At 39.5% G+C, this 24,616-nt stretch overlaps 2 protein-coding genes and 1 long non-coding RNA gene across 4 annotated transcripts in view; 2 read left to right on the top strand and 1 right to left on the bottom strand.

Moving 5' to 3' along the window:
- LOC148350163 (uncharacterized) overlaps positions 1-17,839 on the bottom strand; it is a 26,542-nt gene extending 8,703 nt beyond the window's left edge. The window contains exons 1-2 of the long non-coding RNA XR_015853033.1: positions 17,462-17,839; positions 3,014-3,168 (exon numbers count right to left, since the gene is read on the bottom strand). This is a non-coding gene — a long non-coding RNA (uncharacterized LOC148350163). The remainder of the gene's footprint in view (positions 1-3,013; positions 3,169-17,461) is intronic.
- On the top strand, positions 3,129-10,219 carry LOC148350164 (dnaJ homolog subfamily B member 5-like). 2 transcript variants are annotated; one of them, XR_015853032.1, is made up of 5 exons: positions 3,129-3,357; positions 4,538-4,799; positions 5,884-6,422; positions 8,265-8,559; positions 8,850-10,219. XR_015853032.1 is itself a non-coding variant. In XM_088355814.1 (4 exons), the coding sequence occupies exons 1-4, from the start codon at positions 3,250-3,252 to the stop codon at positions 8,496-8,498; spliced, it is 1,143 nt and encodes a 380-aa protein (XP_088211940.1). In that variant the 5' UTR covers positions 3,130-3,249; the 3' UTR covers positions 8,499-10,219. The 2 variants fall into 2 exon arrangements, 1 of the variants encoding a protein (XP_088211940.1); XM_088355814.1 differs by having other exon boundaries at positions 3,130-3,357; positions 8,265-10,219.
- On the top strand, positions 17,191-24,448 carry hwa (huluwa). Its single transcript, XM_088355816.1, has 3 exons — positions 17,191-17,849; positions 18,881-19,052; positions 23,901-24,448. The coding sequence occupies exons 1-3, from the start codon at positions 17,391-17,393 to the stop codon at positions 24,065-24,067; spliced, it is 798 nt and encodes a 265-aa protein (XP_088211942.1). The 5' UTR covers positions 17,191-17,390; the 3' UTR covers positions 24,068-24,448.
- The last annotated feature ends 168 nt before the right edge of the window (positions 24,449-24,616 follow it).

The raw sequence follows: 24,616 nt of genomic DNA on the forward strand, positions 1-24,616 counted from the left end.
ATCAATCGAATCTTTCTCTGTATATATTGTAGATAATTATGGTACCTACAGGACCTGTCAGTCTGTCTGTCCATCTGTCTCTCTGCGCCCCCGCCTGCCTGTCTGTCCAGCTCTCTGTAGCATCTACAGTAGCTATCTATTGTATCTACAGTATAGCTCAATCATATCAACACCAGTATCCATCTAAAAATGGGGTATCTATAGTATCGATCCATAGTATCTACAATAGCCATCTATAACATCTAAAAAATATATCTGCAATATCTACAGTAGCTATCTAGTTTATCTACAGTATCGAACAATAGTATCAACTCTTGTATCCATCTAAAATAGGTATCTATAGTATCTATCTATTTCAGGGGTGTCAAACTCATTTGAACTCGGGGGCCGCACCATAGAACAAACATTCTGTCGGGGGCCGGACGAGTAGATTCAAGACAGAGAAAAAGAGGGATAAAGGAATAAGAGAAAGAGGGAGGGACAAAGAAAGAGAAAGAGAGAGAGGGAGAGAGCGTGAGAAACAAAGGATAAAAAGTCGTGAGAAAGGGGGAAAAGAGAGGGAGAGGAAGAAAGAAATCCAAAGACAAATAGAAAGACAGAAGGAGAGAAAAGAGAAAAGAAGGCGCAAAGGGTATGAAGGGAGAAAGAGACAAAGAGCAACAAAAGAAGAGAAAAAGAGAGACAGAGAGTGAAAGAGACAGAGAGGGAGAAAAGGGGGTGGAAAAGAAAGAGAGAAAGAAAGAGACCAAAAGAAAGACACAGAAAGAGAAAAAGAAAGAAAGAAAAAGAAAGAAAGAGACAGAAAGAAAGAAAAAGAAAGAGAAAGAAAGAAAAACAAAAGAAAAAAAGAAAGCGGCACAGAAAGAAAGAGGCACAGAAAGAAAGAAAAAGAAAGAAAGAAAAAGAAAAAAAGAGAGACAGAAAGAAAGAGAGACAGAAAGAGACAGAAAGAAAGAGACAGAAAGAAAAAGAAAGAGACAAAAAGAAAGAGACAGACAGGAAGAAAGAGAGAAATAAAGAAAAAAGAAAAAGAAAGAAAAAGAAAGAAAGAAAGAAAAAGAAAAAGAAAGAAAAAGAGAAAGAGAGAAAGAGAGAAATAAATACAGGTACAGTGTCTTTGTTGGAGGCACCTGGCTTTGGCAACATCAAGTGGACATATTTCAACCTGCAGCTTGTTTTTCTCTTGCGCTTCTCTGAGTGTTGTCTCGCGGGCCGGATTCAATCCCTTAGCGGGCATGATCTGGCCCGCGGGCCGCCTGTTTGACACTTGTGATCTATAGTATCCCTCCAAAGTGGTGTTCTATCTGCCTGTTTCTCTGTTTCTTTGTCTCTCAGTGAGGCTATTTGAGGACACGCATTGCAGGTGCAGACTGTCTGGTGTCGGTGTCCCCGTTTGCTCCGTTGCTAGTATCTATTTCCATGCTCTCAATTCCTGATATCAATCAAAAGTATCTATCTGTGGTATACATATTCATACTCATATCTCATTTTGCCATCTATGGTATCTGTCGTATCAATTGTATCTTTCTCACTATCTAGAGTAGCTATCTATGTCTACAGTGCTTATCAATAGTATCTATCTATAGTAGCAATAGTATTAATCTATCAATAGTATCCATAACAATTATCTATGGTATCTATCTACTATAGATATCTCTCAGAGGTATCTTTCTATAGCATCTATCATTATCTATAATAAATAGCCACAATTGCTACCTATGTACCCATCCGTTGTAACTAGCTATAGTATCATTGGTATATATGTATAAATTCGTACTTACTGGGTACTTTCTACAGTAGCTATCTTTCTCTGGTATCTACATTTTCTCTAGCTATTGGAGATAGTTACTATCTATAACACCTACAGTATTAATTCATAGTACATATCTATAATGTGTACAATGGCTATCTATAGTATCTATAGTATCTAGGGTATCTGGAATTAGGGCAGGTCGTAGGCAATTTCGGAAACGGGTCGGCAACGGAGATCAAGTAGAAGAAAACAGGGGGCAGGGGAAGAGTCGGAGGTACGGGATTTCTGAGCAGATGGCAACAGGTAGCATAGTACAATCAGACAGCTTGTTTCCGGAAGCTGAGGATTTAAATGGACAGGGTGCGCCAATCAGCTGTCCTGGCTGTTGGCGCCAAATCCTGAGCACAGGTGTTCCTGATCCGGGTGATTGTGACACTACCTGGAGTATTTACAGTAGCCATCTATAGTATTTACAGTATAAATCAATAGTATCAACAATAGCAGTACTGTATAAAGCATCTATCTAAGGGATCTACCTACTGTTGCTATCGATAGTATCTATCTATCTACAGTATATCTTTCTGTAATATGTCCATCCATCCATTATCTGTACCGCTTATCCTCAGTAGGGTCGCGGGGGTGCTGGAGCCCATCCCAGCTATCTTCGGGCAGTGGGCAGGGGACACCCTGAACTGGTTGCCAGCCAATCGCAGGGCACACAGGGACAGACAACTCATTCGCTCATTCACACCTAGGGACGATTTGGACCGGCCAATCCACCTGAAATGCATGTTTTTGGAACGTGGGAGGGAACCGGAGTGCCCGGAGGAAACCCACGCAAGCACGGGGAGAACATACAAACTCCGCACAGGAAGTCTGGAGCTGGATTTGAACCCACGACAGGTTCCCATGACATGAACTGTGCCGCACAAGCGCTAACCACTGCGCCGCCGTGCTGCCCTATCTATCCATCTATTTATCTGTTTATCATATTTATCTATCGTACCTATTGGATCCGTCTGTCTATCCATCCATCCGTCCATCTCTTTGTTGCTTTGTCTCTCACTGAGGCTACTTAAGGACATGCAGTGCCGGTGCAGACTCTCTAGTGTCTATGTCCCCGTTTGCTCTGTCTGGACCCCCACCACAGCCAAAAACCAAAAAAAAAAAACAGAAACTAGCTTTAAATGATAAATCCTATACACAAATCAGTGCTTTCTGAATCGTGACTGGTCGTGAGCCGCAGCTCCGGAAGCTTACCTCAGAAGGCTCGAGAGGGAGGCGACATCCGCGATCCAGCGACCAATCAGAGGCCGGATGGCGGCATCCCTCCGTGCCGGGGAAAATCCGTCACGCCGCGTGGGTTGGCCGAGTAGAAAAAGGGAGCCGGAGAGGAGCCGGTACTTCACAATTGCCTGCAGAACGAGGAAGAAGGGAAGCTTTGTTTGCGGTTTTCCAGTTTCAGCACCAAGACTAAGTGGACAGCGACTACCATCATGGTTCTGATTTGGACCCAGTTCGGAGTCAAGCACAAAAATGTCAACGTCAAGTGTAAAGTTCGGGTCATGCACAGAGGAGACAGCTCGGGGTCTTCTTCGTCTTCGGTAAGTCGAACCTTTTTTTTCTTTTGTCCTTAATTTAAAGAAAAGTCAGTTTACCTGGGGGCCAATGGAGTTAGGGTCTGGGTGTGGTTGGGCAAGTTTTCCACAAAGAAAGCTCCGAGAAATCAATCCCTGAGTTATAAATGAATCCAAAATTTGAATAGGAGGCATTTACACTAAAGGGACAGTGTGTATTGTTCGACCACTAGATGTCACTGTGTGGTGTAGTGCAACCAAAACTGAGTGCTATAACAAAGGTGAAAATACAAACTACCTAAAGTGACCAAAATGCAACATTTTTCTTCTCATTTCTGTTTTTGAGGTTTCTTCATTTTCCTCATCTTGAGGTTTTTGAGTTTTTCCTTGCCCTCATGTTGGTTTCAGATCAGGGAATCAGGGAGTGGTGTATTAATAGTCTGTAATAATAGTCTGTGCAGCCCTTTGAGACTCTTTGTGATTAAGGGCTATACAAATTAAAATGACTTGACTTGACTTGAAGAAAGAAAGAAAGTAAAAATGGTGAAAAACAAAGAAGGGAGAAAAGAGAAATTTAAAGAAGAAAACAGAAAAAAGGTGGAAAAAGGAAAAAAGGAAACAGGGAGAAAAGAAGCAAGAAATAATTATACAAATGTAAAGAAAAAGGGGAAAAAATAGTTATTATTATGTTATTACAAAGTTTTAATCTTTGGGATTGTTTTATAGCTGTTATTACTAAATTGTAATCATTAGGGCTCAGTTAAACACAACTGATTGTCCGCATAAGAGAAAATGGTGAAATTGCATGCATTCCTGAAAAAAAACTGTTCATGTGTAATTATTATGTTATTAATATGTTATTAGGTTTAAATGATAAGGCTTATGTTATGCCTAGGTTGCAAATTTTAGGATTAGGTCTGAAATCAACTCATTTTAACACAAATTATTTTCCTCATGAAAGAGAATGGGGAGATAACATGCATTTCTTAAATAGCTATAATTGTGTTATTACCATGTTATTACTATTTTATCATCACCTAATTCCTAGGTTGCTATTGTTAGGTGTTTACCTTCATAATGGATAGGCGAATTCTAAAGACATGAATTAAAAGATCAGGATTTTTACGCCAGTTTCAGAATCAATACCAATATTTTCTATTTTCGGAATTGATTCGCGAGCTAGCTAACGCTGTACAAACACCCTCAGGAAGGAACCAAGTCGGAACCGGACGCCCCCTGTCTGTCCACCAAACCCGGCTCCGGCAAGGACTTCTACAAAGTCCTGGGCGTGACTCCGGACTCCAACGAGGACGAGATCAAGAAGGCCTACCGCAAGATGGCGCTCAAGTTCCACCCGGACAAAAACAGCGAAGCCGACGCCGAAGACCGCTTCAAGGAAATCGCCGAAGCTTACGAAGTTCTGACCGATCCCAAAAAGAGGAGCGTCTACGACCAGTTCGGAGAAGAAGGTAAGCCGCAGTTACTCTGGAATCTGACTTCAACCATGTTAAGTTTATAGTTTAGTAGACACTCATAGAAAGGAGAGAAGATATCAATGGATTTTGACCCAAACCTCAGATACGAAATGTCACACTGTTCTAAAAACCCTTCCTTGAGCCTTTCTTTTTTAAATAACCTATTGGAGAAATGTCGCTTAAAGGGAAATTGGTGGAGGAGTAAAGTATCGATCCCAGGTCTATCATACCAAGTACTAGCGTGTCACAGACCAGAAACGGACACAGGACCCAATAGCGCTCGTTTTCTCAGTTTTTATTAGTAAAGAGGGAGAGCAGTCGTTGGCTGGGACTGGAGAGCAAAGTCGGTGTCAAGTTCGGAAACGAGGTCGGTAACAGGAAGCAGGCAGTTAACGGGCCAAAACAGGTCAGGTAACAGGCAGGCAGAACGGGGCGAAGTCAGGTCCGGAAACAGGTTGGCAACAAAGATCAGGCAGAGAAAAGCAGGGCAGGAACAGAGTTGGACGAAAAGGCTTACTGAGCTGGTGGCAACAGTTCGCATAACGATCTGACAGCTTCCTCTTGGAAGCCAGGGGTTTAAACAGAAAGCATCAGCCAATCAGCTGTCCGGGCTGTTGGCGCCAATTAAGCCAGGTGTTCTCAATCGGTAATCATGACACTGGCGTAGTATCGGTGATATCAATATTTGGATCGATTTGCCCACCCCCATGAGCAACATTTTCCAATTCAAAGGCCACAAAAGTACTGGATAAAATACTAAAATGTAGTCCAGGTACTGGTACCTTACTCCAATTGGGAAACTTCTCAGTTTTGAAGGTTCAGCAAAGAACAATAAGACTAACCAACCAAGTTTTTAAACCAAAAGTAGCGTATCAGATAACAATCCACGGATCCCTTAACAGCTTGGATCGTTGGAGCGCCACTTCCTGTAGTGCGCCTTGGGCCAGTACAGCCTGGCGATGCCCGTCCCTCCACAGGGAAGGGGTTTTCTACCCCATATGAAACAGTACTGGTTTCCATGGTTAACAGTAGCAGGAGAAGATTCAGCACCTTCTAATGAATCTTTCCATTGGTCCAGGTCTCAAAAGTGGCATCTCAACAGGGGGCCAGGACACCCCTTTCCAAAACAAGTTCCCCACCGACCCTCACGACACCTTCTCCAACTTCTTCCACGGCTCCGACCATTTCGACATCTTCTTCAACAACGAGGGGGACGAGGAGGACCTCTTCAACCCCTTCCGCCGCTTCCCCTTCAGCCACGTGGGGGGCGGGGGCGCCCCCAGGCGATGCGTCCGCCGACCGGGGGGGAAGTCTCAAGTCCGCCGGTTGCCCGTCAGCCTGGAAGACGTCTTGCACGGCTGCACCAAGCACGTCAAGATCAGCCGGAACCGTTTGGGCCCGGACGGACGGACCCTGTGGAGCGAGGAGAAGGTTCTGAACGTGGTGGTGAAGAAAGGTTGGAAGGCCGGCACCAGGATCACCTTCCCCAGAGAAGGCGACGAAACGGTTGACGGCACCAGCACTGACGTCACCTTCGTCCTCAGCGACGAAGAACACCCGCACTACCGGCGGGATGGCGCTAACATCGTCTACACGGCGAGCATCACTCTCAAAGAGGTGAGTTCCAAAGGGAGAAGCTCACTCCAAATTACAAAGTATAATTTAACAAAACACAGTAGTTCTTATCTACAAAATCCACAAATATAACCTTTACTCATAAAAACAAAACTGATTTTTCGTCCTTTGAAATCAGTGAAAATCTTGGGTGAAAAAGAACCCAAATTGGGACAAAAGGACACTCTATCAATTGGGCGTTCTCTCATACCATAGAAGTTCTCACCAGGTTGGTCCTCCAAAGAACTACTGAAACATTTAAATACTATTAAGTTTCTTCTTTAAAACAAAGTCGATTTTTGTTCATTCTGATCAGTGAAAATCTTTGACTCCCCCCTTGGGTGAAAAAGAACCCAAATTGGGACAAAAGGACACTCTGTCAATTGGGCGTTCTCTCATACCACAGAAGTTCTCACCAGGTTGGTCCTCCAAAGAACTACTGAAACATTTAAATACTATTAAGTTACTTCATTAAAACAAAGTCGATTTTTGTTCATTCTGATCAGTGAAAATCTTTGACTACCCTCTTTGGGTAAAAAAACCCAGATTGGGACAAAAGGACACCCTGTCTTTTGGACCTCTTCTCAAACCAACACAGTTCCTACCTGGTTGATCCTCTAAAGACTTACTAAAGTATTCCACATATGTTAATGTTACTCATTGAAAACAAAGATTTCTGGTACTTTCAGTTAGTGAAAATTTGTGGCTACCCTCTTTGGTGAAAAAGAGCCCAAATTAGGACAAAAATAGACCTGGTCTTGTAGTTCTCGCCTGGTTGGTCCTCCAAAGATCTACGGATTCGTTTTGAAATCATCAACCTTTCTTATAAAAATAAAGATGATTTTTGTATATCCAATCCATGGAAATCTAAGGCTACCTTGGGTGTAAAAGAACCCAAACCGGGACAGACTTTTCCACGTGTACCAATTGACACAACTAAGCTCCTTAAGTATGGACAATCAATTAAAGACAGGAAATTGACTAAAACATTGTTAAAGCTTTTGTCTTTTCTCAAAGTCCTGTGTCCTAATAAAGGTTAATCAGTCCTTCAAAGACATTGATACCTTAGAAGATACCGTTGGGTGTAAAAGAACCCAAATCGGGACAGTAAGGGTTGTTTTAACACCCGATAATGACACTAAAGCAATTAGGTTCAGGAACGAAGGCAGATTTACAGACTAGGCATTTCTCAGAACTAAACAGAACTTGCAGAAATCTCACAGAAGTCTCACCAAAGTATAAGAAACGCTCAGGCAAAGCACAGTTAGAAGGAACGCGTTTAAGTGCTCCAAAAAGCAATCAGCCAATGCGCCTCAGCCGGTGTCCATGGGCGGGGCCAACTGGTCGCCGCGGCAACTGCGCCAGAATCCAGCGCCACCTGGCTGGGACCGACTGGGCGCCATGGCCACCGCGCCCGACGTGAGGAACCCTCAGAATTCGGTTTGGTCCCTGATCAAAGCCCCCCCGTTTAGTCCCCTAGCCAACCACCAAAACCTACTATCGGTTATATATAACTAATAACCTCAATTTTCAATGACAAAAGCCGGATATCACCCACGCTCCGCTTCCCCCTCTTTACGCAACGGCTCATTCAGACCCTCAAAGAGCCAGCCTGCTCGCTCTTCGCGTCTCCCAACCCCGTCGAGGCAAATGTCTATTTTTAGCGCGGATGCTGCACAGTTTCCGTCTCTTTAGCGCTCACTTCACTAGCGCCCACGCTTGGCGAGCTGCTCCCTTGCGTAACTGGCTTTGGAGTACGACTGACACATATTTCCTTTACGCAACCGATTTCGTTACGGAAGTTTACTAGATTGTGAATTTCTCTTGTGTTTTTTTTGTTTCCAGGCCCTTTGCGGATGCACCGTCAACGTCCCCACGCTGGACAACCGGCTGATGCCCCTGCCGTGTAGCGACGTGATCCGGCCCGGGGAGGTGCGACGCCTGCGGGGCGAGGGCCTGCCGGTGGCCCGCAGCCCGTCCAGGCGGGGCGACCTGGTGGTGGAGTTCCAGGTGGTCTTTCCCGATAGGATCCCACCTCAGTCCAGGGAAATCATCAAGCACAGCCTGGGCCAATGCTAGCGTCCTCAAAGGCGGGAACGGCAGAATAAACGGGGTACTAGTCAGTGAAGTACAGTGGAACCTCGGTTTTCGGGAAGAAAGGAAAGGATTGCACCCACGATCAGGTGATCGCTGGACGCGGGTCAGTCGCCGGGACAGGAGAGCAAAAACGTGGTCGGGATCAGCAACGAGTTGAAAGCCAGGAGAGGAGAGGAGACGTGGTCAAGATCAAAAAACGGGTCGAGGCCGGGGAACAGACGGGAGTAAAAACAGGAGTGAGTCAGGGTCGAAAAAGCTTGTCTAGAGTAAACTGAGGTTCGCAGACGGACTGACAGAATAAACAGGGTACCAGTCAGTGAAGTACAGTGGAACCTCGGTTTTCGGGAAGAAAGGAAAGGATTGCGCCCACGATCCGGTGATCGCTGGACGCGGGAAGCGGGTCAGTCGCCGGGACAGGAGAGCAAAAACGTGGTCGGGATCAGCAACGAGTTGAAAGCCAGGAGAGGAGAGTAGAGAGTTTTCAAACTTTAATTATAATATTATAACTTTCATCCCAAACCCTGTCTGTGTAGGGTAGCAAAACGCTACTAGCAACACGCTCGCAACACAGTAAACAGGTCTGTTAAAAAAAACATACCGTACTTGTAGGAACCACAGTAAACCGTCCTCATCTTTCTCCTTATAACTGACTTCATCAAAGTCGTCTTCCCCAGTATGGGAAAGAGACTTTGTCATATGGACTTCGTCCCACGCTCCCTTATTCAATAACACACTGGCGACACGCTCGCAAAGTGAAGATTACGTGCAGTAGCTCTGTTTCCTTCTTTACCGGACTGCTCGTTTGCTTTTAGCTTGAAAGCTACGTCATGTGCCTTTCTTTTTGCGATTTGCATGATGAGGATATGTCTACGCTAATTTAATTTGTGCACAAACTAAGAAGTTGCAGTCTTCCTCGGCGCATATATTCCACCGGTCTAAATCTTACCTTTCGTACTCGAGCGCCGCTGGCGGCCGTTAGGAAGATTAGATAAATTGGCCGCATCACTGAATAAGCCGCAGGGTTGAAGGTTTGGGAAAAAAGTAGCGGCTTATAGTCCGGAATTTACGGTAGGTGTACCAAGTGTTTTAGCCCTTTTTTTTATTTTTACACGTTCATGTTAGCGTAATCTTTCCTACGGAAGATTGCGATAACGCGACCGTACGATTAGCCTGGTTTAGCTTTAGTTTATGTTAAACATTCAAGGTAAACATTCAGGGTGTTGGAACGGATTAAAACGATTTACATTGTTTTTAATGGGAAAAATGATTTCGGTGATCGAACAAATCGGTTTTCGAACAGGGTTTTGGAACGGATTATGGTCGAGTACCGAGGTTCTACTGTACTGGGTATACGGTCGCCGTGGCGACCCATCGACAAACCGAGACGGGTCCGGCTTCGACTTTTGGGACCCGGAAACTGAAATCGGACTCACAGAACTACCAATGACTGAGTCCCTCCACAGTCCAGTACTGCTCCGACTGCAGTAAAATATACGAGTCTGTATAGACTCAAAACCTTTGTAGTTGTTTATAGTTTTATATGGTACTTGTATGAGACTTTTCCATTGATTTTCTTACCGTGCAATTGTGTGCAAAGATGAACTTTGCGTGCAAACTAAACAACCTTGTCTCTAACAGAGACTCATGTGTCAATTGTTCTATTGAATTGAAAGGAGGAAATGAATAAAAGAGAATGGAAAGAATATGGCTGTCCTGTTTGCTTCCAATGAACATGTCCGTCCTATGGCCCGCCATAAAGTTCTGAGTTTGTCAAAAAAAGAACCGAATCTCAAGGTCATTCTATCAAAAAATGACCATTTTTTTCTTAATAAATGCAATCCAAATGGTCTCTCTGGCTGCTCTGTTGAGTTTGTAAAGCCTGGTGAGTTGGTTCAGGTGTAAACCTGAAATGACACAACTGTTATAACAAACCAGTCATCTTCAATGCCTAACTGTCAGGACCAGAACGGAGACAGGACCCACTTCTCTCAGTTTTTTGGGGAAGAAAGGAAAGGATTGCACCCACGATCCGGTGATCGCTGGACGCCGGAAGCGGGTCAGTCGCCGGGACAGGAGAGCAAAAACGTGGTCGGGATCAGCAACGAGTTGAAAGCCAGGAGAGGAGAGTAGATGTGATGAAGATCAAAAAACGGGTCGAAGCCGGGGAACAGACGGGAGCAAAAGACGACTGAGTCAGGGTTGAAAAAGCTTGCCTAGAGTAAACTGAGGTTCGCAGACGAACTGACAACAGGTGACAGAAAGGAGTGGGTTTATATAGTGACAGGGAGCCAATCAGAGTCCGAAGCAGTTGGCGCCAAATGAGTAATCTTGACACTAATATCTAAATGTTTTGTTCCCAACTGTTTGTGATACAGTAATACTACAAAAATTCTACTATGCAAATATGACAAAACTACTACAAAAATAGTATTGGTTTGGTGATACTGTACTACCAAAATACTACAGAAAAAAATACAAACACACAACGAAAATTCCACTATGGAAAAACTACAACAGAGATAGCACAAAACACAAAAAAAGACAATACCACTGTGATACTACAAAAAACTGCAAATATGACAAATCTACTACAAAAATACTATTACTGTAATTCGTTAATACTGTACTACAAAAATACGAAAGAAATAATCCCAAAATGGAAATACTACAAAATACAACAGAGGTAGCACAAAACACAAAAAAAGACAATACTACTATAATACTACAAAAAAAATGCAAATATGACAAATCTACTACAAAAATACTATTACTGTAATTCGGTAATACTGTACTACAAAAATACGAAAGAAATAATTCCACGATGGAAATACTACAAAATACAACAGAGATAGCACAAAACACAAAAAAGACAATACTACTGTGATACTACAAAAAACTGCAAATATGACAAATCTACTACAAAAATACTATTACCGTAATTCGGTAATACTGTACTACAAAAATACGAAAGAAATAATTCCACGATGGAAATACTACAAAATACAACAGAGATAGCACAAAAACCCTAAAAAAAAAACAATACTACATTAATACTACAAAAATACTTAAAAACAATACTACTGTAATACGAGAAAAATACTAAAATCATAGAACGACTGTAATACTACAAAAATACTGCAGATACACAACAATAATTCCACTATCAAAATAAAACAAAAATACTACTATAGAGATACTAAAAAAAAAGAAATCCTTGCAATAAATCCTACAGTACATCGAGTAACCATTATGCAGATATTCTGAAGTTCAAAGTTTAAAGGGACAGTGCGTTATCTAGTGCTTCCTTGTGGTAAAAAATCTTATCTGCCATCTTGCTGCTAAACGAACGTGTTGGAGAAAACAAATTCAAGGAAAAATATTGTGGTTTGGTCACTTTGGGTCTCCGTAGTTTGTGTTCTTCCTTGTGCTTTTAAGCAATCGTTTTTGTTTGCGCTACACAAGAGAGTGACATCTAGTGGTCAAATAATAAACATTTTGTTTTCAAGCGAGATAAAAGTTCAATGTAGATTAAAAAAATAAACGCTATTATAATGAGTAGAATAATAGGCTTTAGACTAGCTGACATTTCCCAACGCCTGCAAGAAGGCCTTGAAGTCGGCAACTCGAAATCCGATTGGCTAAACCAACAGCTTTATTGAACACTCTTAGGATGCTATAAGTTCCCTCAGATCTGCTACAGAAGGCCCCCGGGTAGATTTCTGTGCCTAGCAACAAGTAATCCTGAAATGTGATTGGTTAATTGCTTGAATACGACAGCAAACATCTGGAAGCAGTGTAACCAGGGGGAAAGCAATAAAGGAACCTGACAGACAATTTGGAATTATTTAACAAGTATTCATGGATATTATATAATAACATCGCATGATTCTGATATTTTTAGGCCAGCAGAGAAGGCCTTGCAGGCCTTGATGTCCCAATACTGATTATTTTCAGGGTTATAGTTAAGATGAGGCCTATTACTTCACTCAATTCATGTTTTACTCCAGGGGTGGGCAACTATTTAGAGTCGGGGGCCACATCGGGTTCATGAATTTGGCCAAGGGGCCTATCTTGGAGACCGATCCCATTTTTTTCATTTATGAATTAAAAAAACAATTGAGTCCCTGTTTCAAGCACTTCATTTGACATTTAGTTTTGAAGTATTACTGTCGTTTTTCTAGATTTTCTTTGTAGTTTTTTCTGGAGTCATATATTTTTTGTAGTATTTCTGTAGAATTTCTGCAGTAGTTTTTTGTAGTATTTCCATAGTAGCATTTGCTTAATTTTTCTGTAGTATTTTTGTTGAATTTTGTTAGTATAATTTTTGGGGTATAGGTCTAGTATTTTGTAGTATTGCAGTAGTTTTATGATTTTCATATTTTTGAGGTATACTGTGGTATTATTTTTATTTGTTTTTTTGCCATTCCTGTTGTGTTGTTTACTATTTCCATAGAAGTATTTTTGTTGTATATTTGTAGTATTTCTGTAGAATTTCTGCAGTAGTTTTTTGTAGTATTCCCATAGTAGCATTTGCTTAGTTTTTCTGTAGTATTTTTCTTGTATTTCGTTAGTATAATTTTTGTGTATAGCTCAAGTATTTTTGTAGTATTCCAGAACTTTTATGATTTTCATATTTTTTAAGTATACTGTGGTAATGTTTTTCTGTATTTTTTTACCATTTCTGTTGTGTTTTTTAGTATTTCCATAGTAGTATTTTTGTTGTATATCTGTAGTATTTTTGTAGAATTTCTGCAGTAGTTTTTGTAGTATTTCCACAGTATCATTTGCTTAGTTTTTCTGTAGTATTTTTGTTGTATTTCGTCAGTATAACCTTTGGTGTATAGCTCTAGTATTTTTGTAGTATGACAGTACTTTTATGATTCTCATATTTTTGAAGTATACTGTGGTATTATTTTTCTTTATTTTTTTCCCATTTCTGTTGTGTTTTTTAGTATTTCTATAGTATTTTGTTGTATATTTGTAGTATTTCTGTAGAATTTCTGCAGTAGTTTTTATGGTATTTCCATAGTAGCATTTGCTTAGTTTTTCTGTAGTATTTTTGTGTATTTCGTCAGTATAATTTTTTTATGTATAGCTCAAGTATTTTTGTAGCATTACAGTACTTTTATGATTTTCATATTTTTGAAGTATACTGTGGTAATGTTTTTCTGTATTTTTTTACCATTTCTGTTGTGATTTTTAGTATTTCCATAGTAGTATTTTTGTTGTATATCTGTAGTATTTTTGTAGAATTTCTGCAGTAGTTTTTGTAGTATTTCCACAGTATCATTTGCTTAGTTTTTCTGTAGTATTTTTCTTGTATTTTGTTAGTATAATTTTTGGTGTACAGCTCAAGTATTTTTATAGCATTACAGTACTTTTATGATTTTCATATTTTTGAAGTATACTGTGGTATTATTTTTCAGTATTTTTTTACCATTTCTGTTGTGTTTTTTTAGTATTTCCATAGTGGTATTTTGTTGTATATTTGTGTTATTTCTGTACTATTTCTGCAGGGTTTTTTTGTAGTATTTCCATAGTAGCATTTTTTTTGTCTTTCTGTAGTATTTTTGTTATATTTCGTTGGTATAATTTTGGGTGCATATCTCTGGTGTTTTTGTAGTATTACAGTAGTTTTATGATTATTCATATTTATAAGTATACTGTGGCATTATTTTTCTGTATTTTTTTACCATTTCTGTTGTGTTTTTTAGTATTTCCATAGCAGTATTTCTGTGGTAATATTTTTCTAATAGTGTTTTGTATTATAGTATATATAGTGTATTATGTAGTATTTTGTAGTATTTTTGATGTATTTCCAAAATAGTATTTTAGTAGTATTTTATTTTTCAATATTTGTAGTATTACTGTAGTAGTATTTTTGTCGTATTTACTCAGTATTTTTGTAGTATTTCCATGGTACATATTTTTGTCATATTTAATTAATTTTGTAGAATTTCCATAATAGTATTTTTGCTGTACTTTAATAGTATTTTTGTAGTATTTCCATAGTAGTATGTTTTGTCATATTTAATTAGTATTTTTGTACTATTTCAATTGTGGTGTTTTCATCGTATTTAATTAGTATCCCCATAGTAGTATTTTTGTCCTATTTTATTAAAAAATTTTATACTATTTCCATAGTAGTATTTATGTCATATTTAATTAATATTTTTGTAGAATTTCCATAGAAGTATTTTTGCTGTACTTACTTATATTTCCATAGTAGAATTTTCGTCATATTAATTCTGTATTTAAATAGTATTTCCGTAGTATTAATTTTTTGTAATATTTGATTAGTATTTTTGTAGTATTTCAATAGTAGTTTTCGTCGTATATAATTAGTATTCTCATCGTCGTATTTTTGTCATATTTTACCGGAATTTTTATATTATTTCCATAGTAGTATTTTTGTCTAGTTTAATTAGTATTTTTGCAGTATTTCCATAGTAGTATTTTTGTCATATTTAATAAGTATTATTGTAGTATTTCAATAGTAGTGTTTTCGTCCTGTTTAATTAGTATTCCCATGGTAGTATTTTTGTCCTATTCTATTTGAATTTTCATACTATTTCCATAGTAGTATTTTTTTCATATTTAATGAGTATTTTTGTAGTATTACTTTAGATGTATTTTTGTGGTATTTTCGGTGTCATGTTTCTGTACTAGTATTTTGTAATATGGTAGTGATATCGTGTATTTTTTTTCTTTTCAGAATAAAAACAAATAATACATGAGGTCACTGTCTTTAATACTGTTTAGTTTTGTAGTATTTTTGTAGTATTTTCGTCCAGTTTAATTAGTATTTTTGTAGAATTTCCATAGTAGTATTTTTTGTCATATTTAATTATTATTTTTTGTAGTATTTCCATAGTCTTATTTTTTGTCATATTCAATAATAATTATTGTAGTATTTCAATAGTAGTGTTTTCGTCATATTTAATTAGTATTCCCATAGTAGTATTTTTGTCCTATTTTGATTGAATTTTTATACTATTTCCATAGTAGTATTTTCGTCTAGTTTAATTAGTATTTTTGTAAAATTTCCATAGTAGTTTTTTTGTCATATTGAATTAGTATATTTGTAGTATTTTCATAGTAGTATTTTTTCATATTCAATGAGTATTTTTGCAGTATTTCCGGGGTCATATTTCTGTAATAGTATTTTATAATATGGTAGTTACATAGTTTTTTTTTTTCTTTTCAGAATAAAAGCAAAATAATACGTGAGGTCACTGTCTTTAATACTATATATGATATTTAGTTTTGTAGTATTTTTGTAGTGTTTTTGATATGATTAATTAGTATTTTTGTCGTATTTCCATAGTAGTATTTTTTCATATTCAATGAGTATTTTTGCAGTATTTCCGGGGTCATATTTCTGTAATAGTATTTTGTAATATGGTAGTTACATAGTTTTTTTTTTCTTTTCAGAATAAAAGCAAAATAATACGTGAGGTCACTGTCTTTAATACTATATATGATATTTAGTTTTGTAGTATTTTTGTAGTGTTTTTGATATGTTTAATTAGTATTTTTGTCGTATTTCCATAGTAGTATTTTTTCAAATTCAATGAGTATTTTTGCAGTATTTCTGGGGTCATATTTCTGTAATAGTATTTTGTAATATGGTAGTTACATAGTTTTTTTTTCTTTTCAGAATAAAAGCAAAATAATACGTGAGGTCACTGTCTTTAGTACTATATATGATAATTACTTTTGTAGTATTTTTGTTGTATTTTCGTCTAGTTTAATTAGGATTTTTGTAGAATTTCCATAGTAGTATTTTTTGTCATATTTAATTTGTACTTTTATAGTATTTCCATAGTAGTATTTTTTCATATTCAATGAGTATTTTTGCAGTATTTCCTGGGTCATATTTCTGTATCAGTATTTTGTAATATGGGAGTGATATAGTGTTTTGTTTTGTTTTTTCAGAATAAAAGCAAAATAATACGTGAGGTCACTGTCTTTGATACCATATATGATATTTGCTTTTGTAGTATTTTTGTAGTATTTTTGTCTGGTTTAATTAGTATTTTGTAGAATTTCCATAGTAGTATTTTTTGTCATATTTAATTAGTATTTTTGTAGTATTTCCATAGCCGTATTTTTTGTCATATTCAATAAGAATTATTGTAGTATTTCAATAGTAGTGTTTTCGTCCTGTTTAATTAGTATTCCCATAGTAGTATTTTGGTATTACTTTATTTGAACTTTTATACTATTTCCGTAGTAGTATTTTCGTCTAGTTTAATTAGTATTTTTGTAAAATTTCCATAGTAGTTTTTTTTGTCATATTGAATTAGTATTTTTGTAGTATTTCCATAGTAGTATTTTTTCATATTCAATGAGTATTTTTGCAGTTATTCCGGGGTCATATTTTTGTAATAGTATTTTGTAATGTGGGAGTGATATAGTGTTTTGTTTTTTTCAGAATAAAAGCAAAATAATACGTGAGGTCACTGTCTTTAATACTATATATGATATTTAGTTTTGTAGTTATTTTTTTAGTATTTTTGTTGAAGTATTTTTGTCATAGACACACTAATTGGGGACAAAGTTGGCACTGAAGAGCTCTTGGGGGCCTCCTAGTGGTCACGGGGTCCTACGCAGCCGCTTGTGCCTTGTGCTGTCGCCCCCTGGCGGCTGTTCTTTGCACCCTGCCCCACAATGGCCATAATTGCGTACAGCCGCTGGGAAAAAGTCAATGGAATACTTGCGAAACACTTGATCGCTATATATTGAATTCCCTACTTTTAAAGCATCCTGGATCACTTTTAATTTAAGATTAAGATGCACAAAATACACGAAATGGTGTTTTGAGGACGCTTTGGATTCAAATAATTAAAAAAGAAGAGTCACTGGGATGAAATGCCGAACCCGGGTCCGAGCACCCCAGCCACCCGCAATTTGAGCGAAGGGTCCCCGCTAAGCGGACTCACCCTAGTGGTCTTGCTTCTGATCCCCGCCGTGGTGGCATTGCTGCTGCTCAATTGCCTTTTCCTGGTTTACAAACTCCTGGGAATCTCCAAATCCAGACTTCGGACTTCGGACTTGCAGATGCGGGTCTTCAGGACCCCCCAACGTGAGGCCTCCCCGGGGCCCTACATGTCGCTCTCGGACCCTATCCTCCCCAATCTACCGGTGACCTCCTCCAGGGCGTCCTCGTCCGGAAGGGAGCGCGGGGTGTGGCTGCTGAGACCGGAATCCTCCTCCCCGAGGGACCCCAGGAGCATCCGCGCGCCGGTAGGGAGACCCGAGCTGCTGGCCCGGTTCGACGAATCGGAACCGGACTCCGGAGGCAACCCGGTTCCGCCCAATTCCCCTGCGGTGAGTCCAGAACTTTGGGTCCGTCTGTTATTTCATTTCACTTAAAATGATAAAGGATCCTTCAACACTGTCCACAAACATTATACCAGGAGTGGGCAAACTACGGTCCGCGGGCCACATGCAACCCATCAGGCTTTTTCACATGTCTCACCTAAAAAAAACAATATCTAACGATAAAGCAAATAAAGTACCACTCGTAAAACATATTATTGGTGCCAAATGTGTCCCTTTGTGTGTCTGAAACAAAAAAATACTAGAAAAATACCCCCAAAAAGTACTACAAAATGTAATATCACATTTTCGAACACTAACTCCAACTGAACACAAAACGAGTAAGGTAGACAACACAACTGTACGGTAACATTATGTAGCTCTAACTTAACAAAACATGAAAGGAAGACAGCACAGGTCATATAGCCACACGTTGATAGAACAATCACGGGAGGGCCATGACGCAGAGGCCATAAAATATAATGCTGGAACACAAATTACTGTTCACTGAACAAAACAAGAAAGGCAACCCTGGTTATGTTGGGTTATATACTGTACACAACATTATAAATAAGACACTGCAGGATATGTTCGAACACTAGGACAAGAAAGACAACACAACTGTATGGTAACACTAACTAGTTCTAACTTAACAAAACATGAAAGGAAGACAGCACAGGTCATATAGCCACACGTTGATAGAACAATCACGGGAGTGCCATGACGCAGAGGCCACTAAATATAATGCTGGAACACAAATGACCGTTAACTGAACAAAACAAGAAAGGCAACCCTGGTTATGTTGGGTTATATACTGTACACAACATTATAAATAAGACACGGCAGGATATGTTCGAACACTAAGAGAAGAAAGACAACACAACTGTATGGTAACACTAACTAGATCTAACTTGACAAAACATGAAAGAAAGACAGTTGATAGAACAATCACAGGAGTGCCGTGATGCCCAGGCAATAGAATTCTAACTGAACAAAACATGAAAGTTCGTTTTTTTTTTTTTTTTTTTTTGCTTAACAAGGACGTGGCCGACATCCGTCCAAGCAGCAAATACGAGATGCTGACTGAGCTGAACTTGACGGACCAGGCGCACATGCAGTTCCGGCCCCAAATCCAACCTCCTTCCGAGGAGTCCTTCTCCAGTACCTCGGACCCGGGTTCTGGACTAGACAGCGACTTCGGGGCCAGTGCAGGTTTGTCAAATTTAAATTGGAGTTTTCAACAGGCCATTTTCATGCTACACTAACAAAAACCTGTAGGGACGAGCGTGACTCGACCACATCACCTGTTCCTCCTACCTAGTGTGTTCCGCCCCAGGGTTCGTACGGGTGCTTGAAATCCGGAGAACTGCTTGAATTTTAATGTTGCGCTTTTAAGGTCAGGAAAATGCTTGAATTTTGGTTGAAGTGCTTGAAAATGCCTGGAATTTTTGCCTTGTTTCTCGGCAGACTGACTCGATATACCACGCATTCATTTGGGACCACATGGTCGGAAAAAACACTCCCAGGGGCCGGACTAGTAGATTAAAAAGAAAGAGATGGAGGAAATGGAGAAAGAGAGACAACAAATGGGAAAACGAAAGCGTGAGCGAAAGATGTATAAATAAAAAGAAAAAGACCGCAAAAGAAGAGGAAAAAGAAAGAAAGATAAAAAGAAAAAGGAGAGACAACTAGAGAAAGAGAGGGAGAGAGAGTGAGAGGAAAAATGAGAGGTAGTCAGAGAAAGGGAGAAGAGAAAAAGAGAGATGGAAACACAGAGAGCGAAAGAAAAGAGCAAAAGAGAGACCAAAAAAGAGGGAGAGAAATCGAAAGAAAAGGAGGGGCATAAAAAGAGAGACTTATAAAAGAAGAGAAAGAGGAAAAGAAAGACAAAAATAAATGAAGAGAGGGAGACGGAGCAAGGAAAAGAAATATGCAAAGAGAGACAGAGAGGAAAAATGAGAGGTGGAGCCAGAGAAAGGGAGAAGAGAAAAAGAGAGAGATAGAAAGGCAAAGAGAGCGAAAGAAGAGACAGAAAGAGCGAATTGGAGATGGAAAGGAGAGCAAAAGAGAGACCAAAAAGAGGGAGAGAAATCGAAAGAAAAACAGGGGCATAAAAAGAGAGACTTATAAAAGAGACAGAGGAAAAGAAAGAGAAAGGGAGATACAAATAAAGAGGGAGACAGAGCAAGGAAAAGAAATATGCAAAGAGAGACAGAGGAAAATGAGTGGTAGAGCCAGAGAATGGGAGAAGAGAAAAAGAGAGAGATGGAAAGGAGAGCAAAAGAGAGACCGAAATCAAAAGAAAAGGAGGGGCATAAAAAGAGAGACTTATAAAAGAAGAGACAGAGAAAGAGAAAGGGAGAGATAAATAAAGAGAGGGAGACGGAGCAAGGAAAAGAAATATGCAAAGAGAGCCAGAGAAAGGGAGAAGAGAAAAAGAGAGAGATAGAAAGGCAAAGAGAGCGAAAGAAGAGACAGAAAGCAAGAGCGAATTGGAGATGGAAAGGAGAGCAAAAGAGAGACCAAAAAAAAATAGAAGAGAATCAAAAGAAAAGGAGGGGCATAAAAAGAGAGAGTTATAAAAGGAGAGACAGAGGAAAAGAAAAGGAAAGAGACAAATAAAGAGAGGGAGACAGAGCAAGGAAAATAAATATGCAAAGCGAGATGGAGAGCAAAAATGAGAGGTAGAGCCAGAGAATGGGAGAAGAGAAAAAGAAAGACAAAGAGTGAAAGAAAAAAGAGACAGAAAGCAAGAGTGGAAAGGAGAGCAAAAGAGAGACCAAAAAAAGATAGAAGAGAATCAAAAGAAAAGGAGGGGCATAAAAAGAGAGAGTTATAAAAGGAGAGACAAAGAAAAAGAAAGACATATAGAGAAAGAAATACAGCCAAAGTGTCTTTGCGAGTGGAATCTGGTAATGACATCAAGTGGCCATATCTAAAACTGCAGCTCATTTTTCTCTTGTGCTTCTCTCGCGGGCCGGATGAATACCCTTGGCGGGCTTGATCGGGCCCGCACGCCACATTTTTGACTCTACGCATTTTGAAAGAAAAACAAAAAAATAATCAAGTCGACACGGCAGCTGCTATTGCATGGATTTGTCTTGAGAGACGTCAGCGCCCCCTGCAGGTGCGTTGGGAGAGGTGCATCAAAGAGTGCAAAAATGAGATCCATCTCTTCTTATGCTAAGTTTAAGCTACATATTACTGTTATCTCATCTCATCTCATCAGCTGCACCGCTTATCCTCAGTAGGGTCGCGGGGATGCTGGAGCCCATCCCAGCAATCATCGGGCAGTGGGCAGGGGACACCCTGGACTGGTTGCCAGCCAATCGCAGGGCACACGGGGACAGACAACTCACTCGCTCAGTCACACCTAGGGACATTTACCCAAAACACACATGGAGAGAGATTTGTCCCCAAAAATATTTACACACATATCGTTCACATCCACAAATGTATTGACTCAAGATCTAAAAATCAAGCCTTCAACCACAGGTGTCAAACAGGCGGCCCGCGGGCCAGAACAGGCCCGCTAAGGGATTGAATCCGGCCCGTGAGACAACACTCAGAGAAGCGCAAGAGAAAAACAAGCTGTAGGTTGAAATATGTCAACTTGATGTTGCCAAAGCCAGGTGCCTTGAACAAAGACACTGTACTTGTATTTCTTTTTGTTGCTCTCTCTATCTGTGTCTCCGTCTCTCTCTCTCTCTCTCTCTTTTCCACCCCTTTTCTCTCTCTCTCTTTCACTCTCTGTGTCTCTCTTTTTCTCTTCCTTTGTTGCTTTGTCTATCCTCTCTTTCTCCTTTTCTCTTCCTTTGTTGTTCTTTCTCTTTCTCTCTCTGTGTCTTTAACCTCTTTTGCTCTAACTTCCTTTTTTCCTTTTCTCTCTTTTCCCTTTCTCTCTTCCTACCCTTCGCGCTTTCTTTTCTCTTTTCTCTCCTTCTGTCTTTCTATTCTCTTTGGATTTCTTTCTTCTTCTCCCTTTCTTTTCCCCCTCTCTCACGACTTTTTATCTTTTGTTTCTCATGCTCTCTCCCTGTCTCTCTCTCTTTTTTTTTCTTTGTCCCGGCCTCTCTCTTTTTTCCTCCCTCTTTCTCTTATTTTTGTCTTTTTCTTTCTCTTTAATCTACTAGTCCGGCCCCCGACAGAATGTTTGTTCTATCATGTGGCCCCTGAGTCAAAATGAGTTTGACACCCTTTAAAATCTAAAGGAAGAAATCCAGCGCCTATCAAAAGAACGTATTCTTCTATTGACTTTGATTAAAATAAATCTTTCTGCTAGCAAATATTTCGTGCAATTTTAAATCGTTCCCATCTAAGATCTTATTATGTCAATGGGCTGCTATAAACTGATATGAATTCTGCCATTCTGCTTTAACAATCCACACGCAGCTTCAATACGTCACACTTGTTTACAAACACGGAAAGGGCTCTATAGATTTTAGATAATAGTTTAGTTTTATACAGGAGAGCAGAAAAATGAGACAAATTTGGACTCATTTTAAGGCTACTGATTGTTTTACTTATCTTAATTTATATTTTTCCAGAGGATGTGTGTCTAAATTTGATTCAAAAAAAGTGACCGTTTTTGCATTTTATCATTTATTTATAGCACTGAAGGATTAATAGGTTTAATTTTTGTTTTATTGTTTTGCATTTTTAGGGATTTTGTGTTGTTGTTCTACTTTCGATCTGTTTAGCGTGTAAAAAGTTCAAATTGGTTTGTAGTTAAAAAAAATTGTAGATCTGTGGATATTTTTAGACTTTTTTTTTAGGGATTCTCTGCGAAACATGTAAAAATGAGTGATTACTAAATAGTTTATTTGATAATTATCATTAAAAAACAAAATCTGAGGAGCCGGTTGGGAGTCGAAAGAGCTGGCAAAAACCCTTTTTCTTTTTTTTTTCGTACATTTTTTTCTTTCCTATTTTTCTTTCTTTTTGTGGTCTGCGCAGCCCTTTGTGATTAAGGGCATCACAAATAAACATGACTCTTTTCAGTGAGCCGAGCCAAATCTTCTAAATAGAGCTGTCCTCTAAAGTGAGACCAGTAGGGGGCGATGACACTTCACATGACAACGCCACAATAACAATCCACCAGAGCAGGCGTGTTGGCGTCATTTTCACGCACTTTTTGAAAAATGTCTTGTGTGCTCTATAGTCCGACTGCCAAGAAACATGGCGATAGAAAGATACTTTATTTATCCCCGTAGGGAAAGTCACACTTCCAGCAGTATCCTTTTGTTGTTGACAGATTAACAGGATGGCCTGTGTTGTAGTTAAGCCACAGCGGAGTGGATGACGTCATACTCTAGTCCAAAAGTACGACGTCCCTGCAGCAGATGGGAATCTTTGTGCCCAGGGTTACACCACCTCGTGTTCACGTAGTTGGAATTTCTTGTTAAATCAACACAAACTTCAATGAATCATCTGACTCCAATTTGTGACCTTTCCCGATCACCACTCATCCAATTTGCGCGCTCTTTTATGCATAGAAAGTCCTTAGAAGCTGGCATTTTCACTCACGAGTGGATTTATTTCTTACACACATCAATACAGCTCTGCTCCTTCCAAAAGCCGACTCTTCTCCTTCTTCAGAGTTGCTCAGCAAAGCATCTCCTCCGCCACTTGGCTGGGTCCCATTGGTCTCCCGTTCCTGGAAGAATGGCGCGGCCCCACGTGATCTACTCCAGCAAACTTTTGCACAAAACACAGAGAGTCCAACAGACAAACCCAAATTCAAACTTCCATATTACTTTAACGTAGATAGCGAGTCCACCTCCTCTCCGCTTCCCACAGGCTTTTGTGTCTCTGCCGGGTAGCTCCACGTTAGCGTCCGGGATGCTAGACGTGAGCCACGTTTTTCACCAGCTTAGCCAGTTCCTCGGTCTTATTTCAAGCATTTCAAAGCACTTCACCCCAAATTCAAGCCCGACCTTGAAAACATAACAAATCAAGGATTTCAAGCGCCCGTACGAACCCCGTTAAAACAGAAAGTATCGATTTTTTTCCGGGGAAATGAGGCACGCCAGCTTTAAAGATGCCCAAATGTTTTTCCAGGGGTCTCCTTGCGGATTTTATCGGCAGACAGCGAAGGCTTGTCCTACGGCCTGCTGGGTTCGGCTTTGGAGTGGGACTATTACGACCCGTGCTACGTCAAGCAAAACCACGTACCCCAACAGAAACACCACTGTGCCGCCATACACACCAAACAATACTGGGTGTAGTCAAAAAACACAGTTTTATCCTTTATTTATCGCTTATTTATGTATTTATTATGTAAATGTGTCTTTCTTATGAGGGGAAGGGGTTGTGGATTAGGGCTGTCTCAATACACTAAGCAAATGTCACTTTTTTTCTTCTTTACATTTTCGTACACAATTGCACCGGTATTGGATGTACACGTAAAAGGTAATTTTTCAGAAAAATGGGAGACTTTTTCCTAGGGGGGGGCAACGATTAAATAAATTGGGTGTTTCCTTTGAAATGTTAGTTTCTGACCCTTTTATTATGAAAAGATGGGACTATTTTTTATCGTTTTCTTAATTCCGCTGTCATATTCCTGAATGTTGACAATAAACTTGTTTAAATAAAGCATAGGTGTTACATATGCGGCCCGCGAGGTAGTTCAGGCCCGCCGCCAGATTGAATCTGGCCTGTGAGATGAGACTGAGAGAAGCTCAAGAGAAAAACAGGTCAAAATAAAAGCTGCAGTGATTAAGTAAGGCAACCCCAAAAAGCAACTGTAGCTTTATTTTATTCCCTCTGTACCTTTC

This window comes from Urocampus carinirostris, chromosome 16 (genome assembly GCF_059441175.1).
Source record: "Urocampus carinirostris isolate Australia breed hairy pipefish chromosome 16, RoL_Ucar_1.0, whole genome shotgun sequence".
Classification (NCBI taxonomy): Eukaryota; Metazoa; Chordata; class Actinopteri; order Syngnathiformes; family Syngnathidae; genus Urocampus; species Urocampus carinirostris.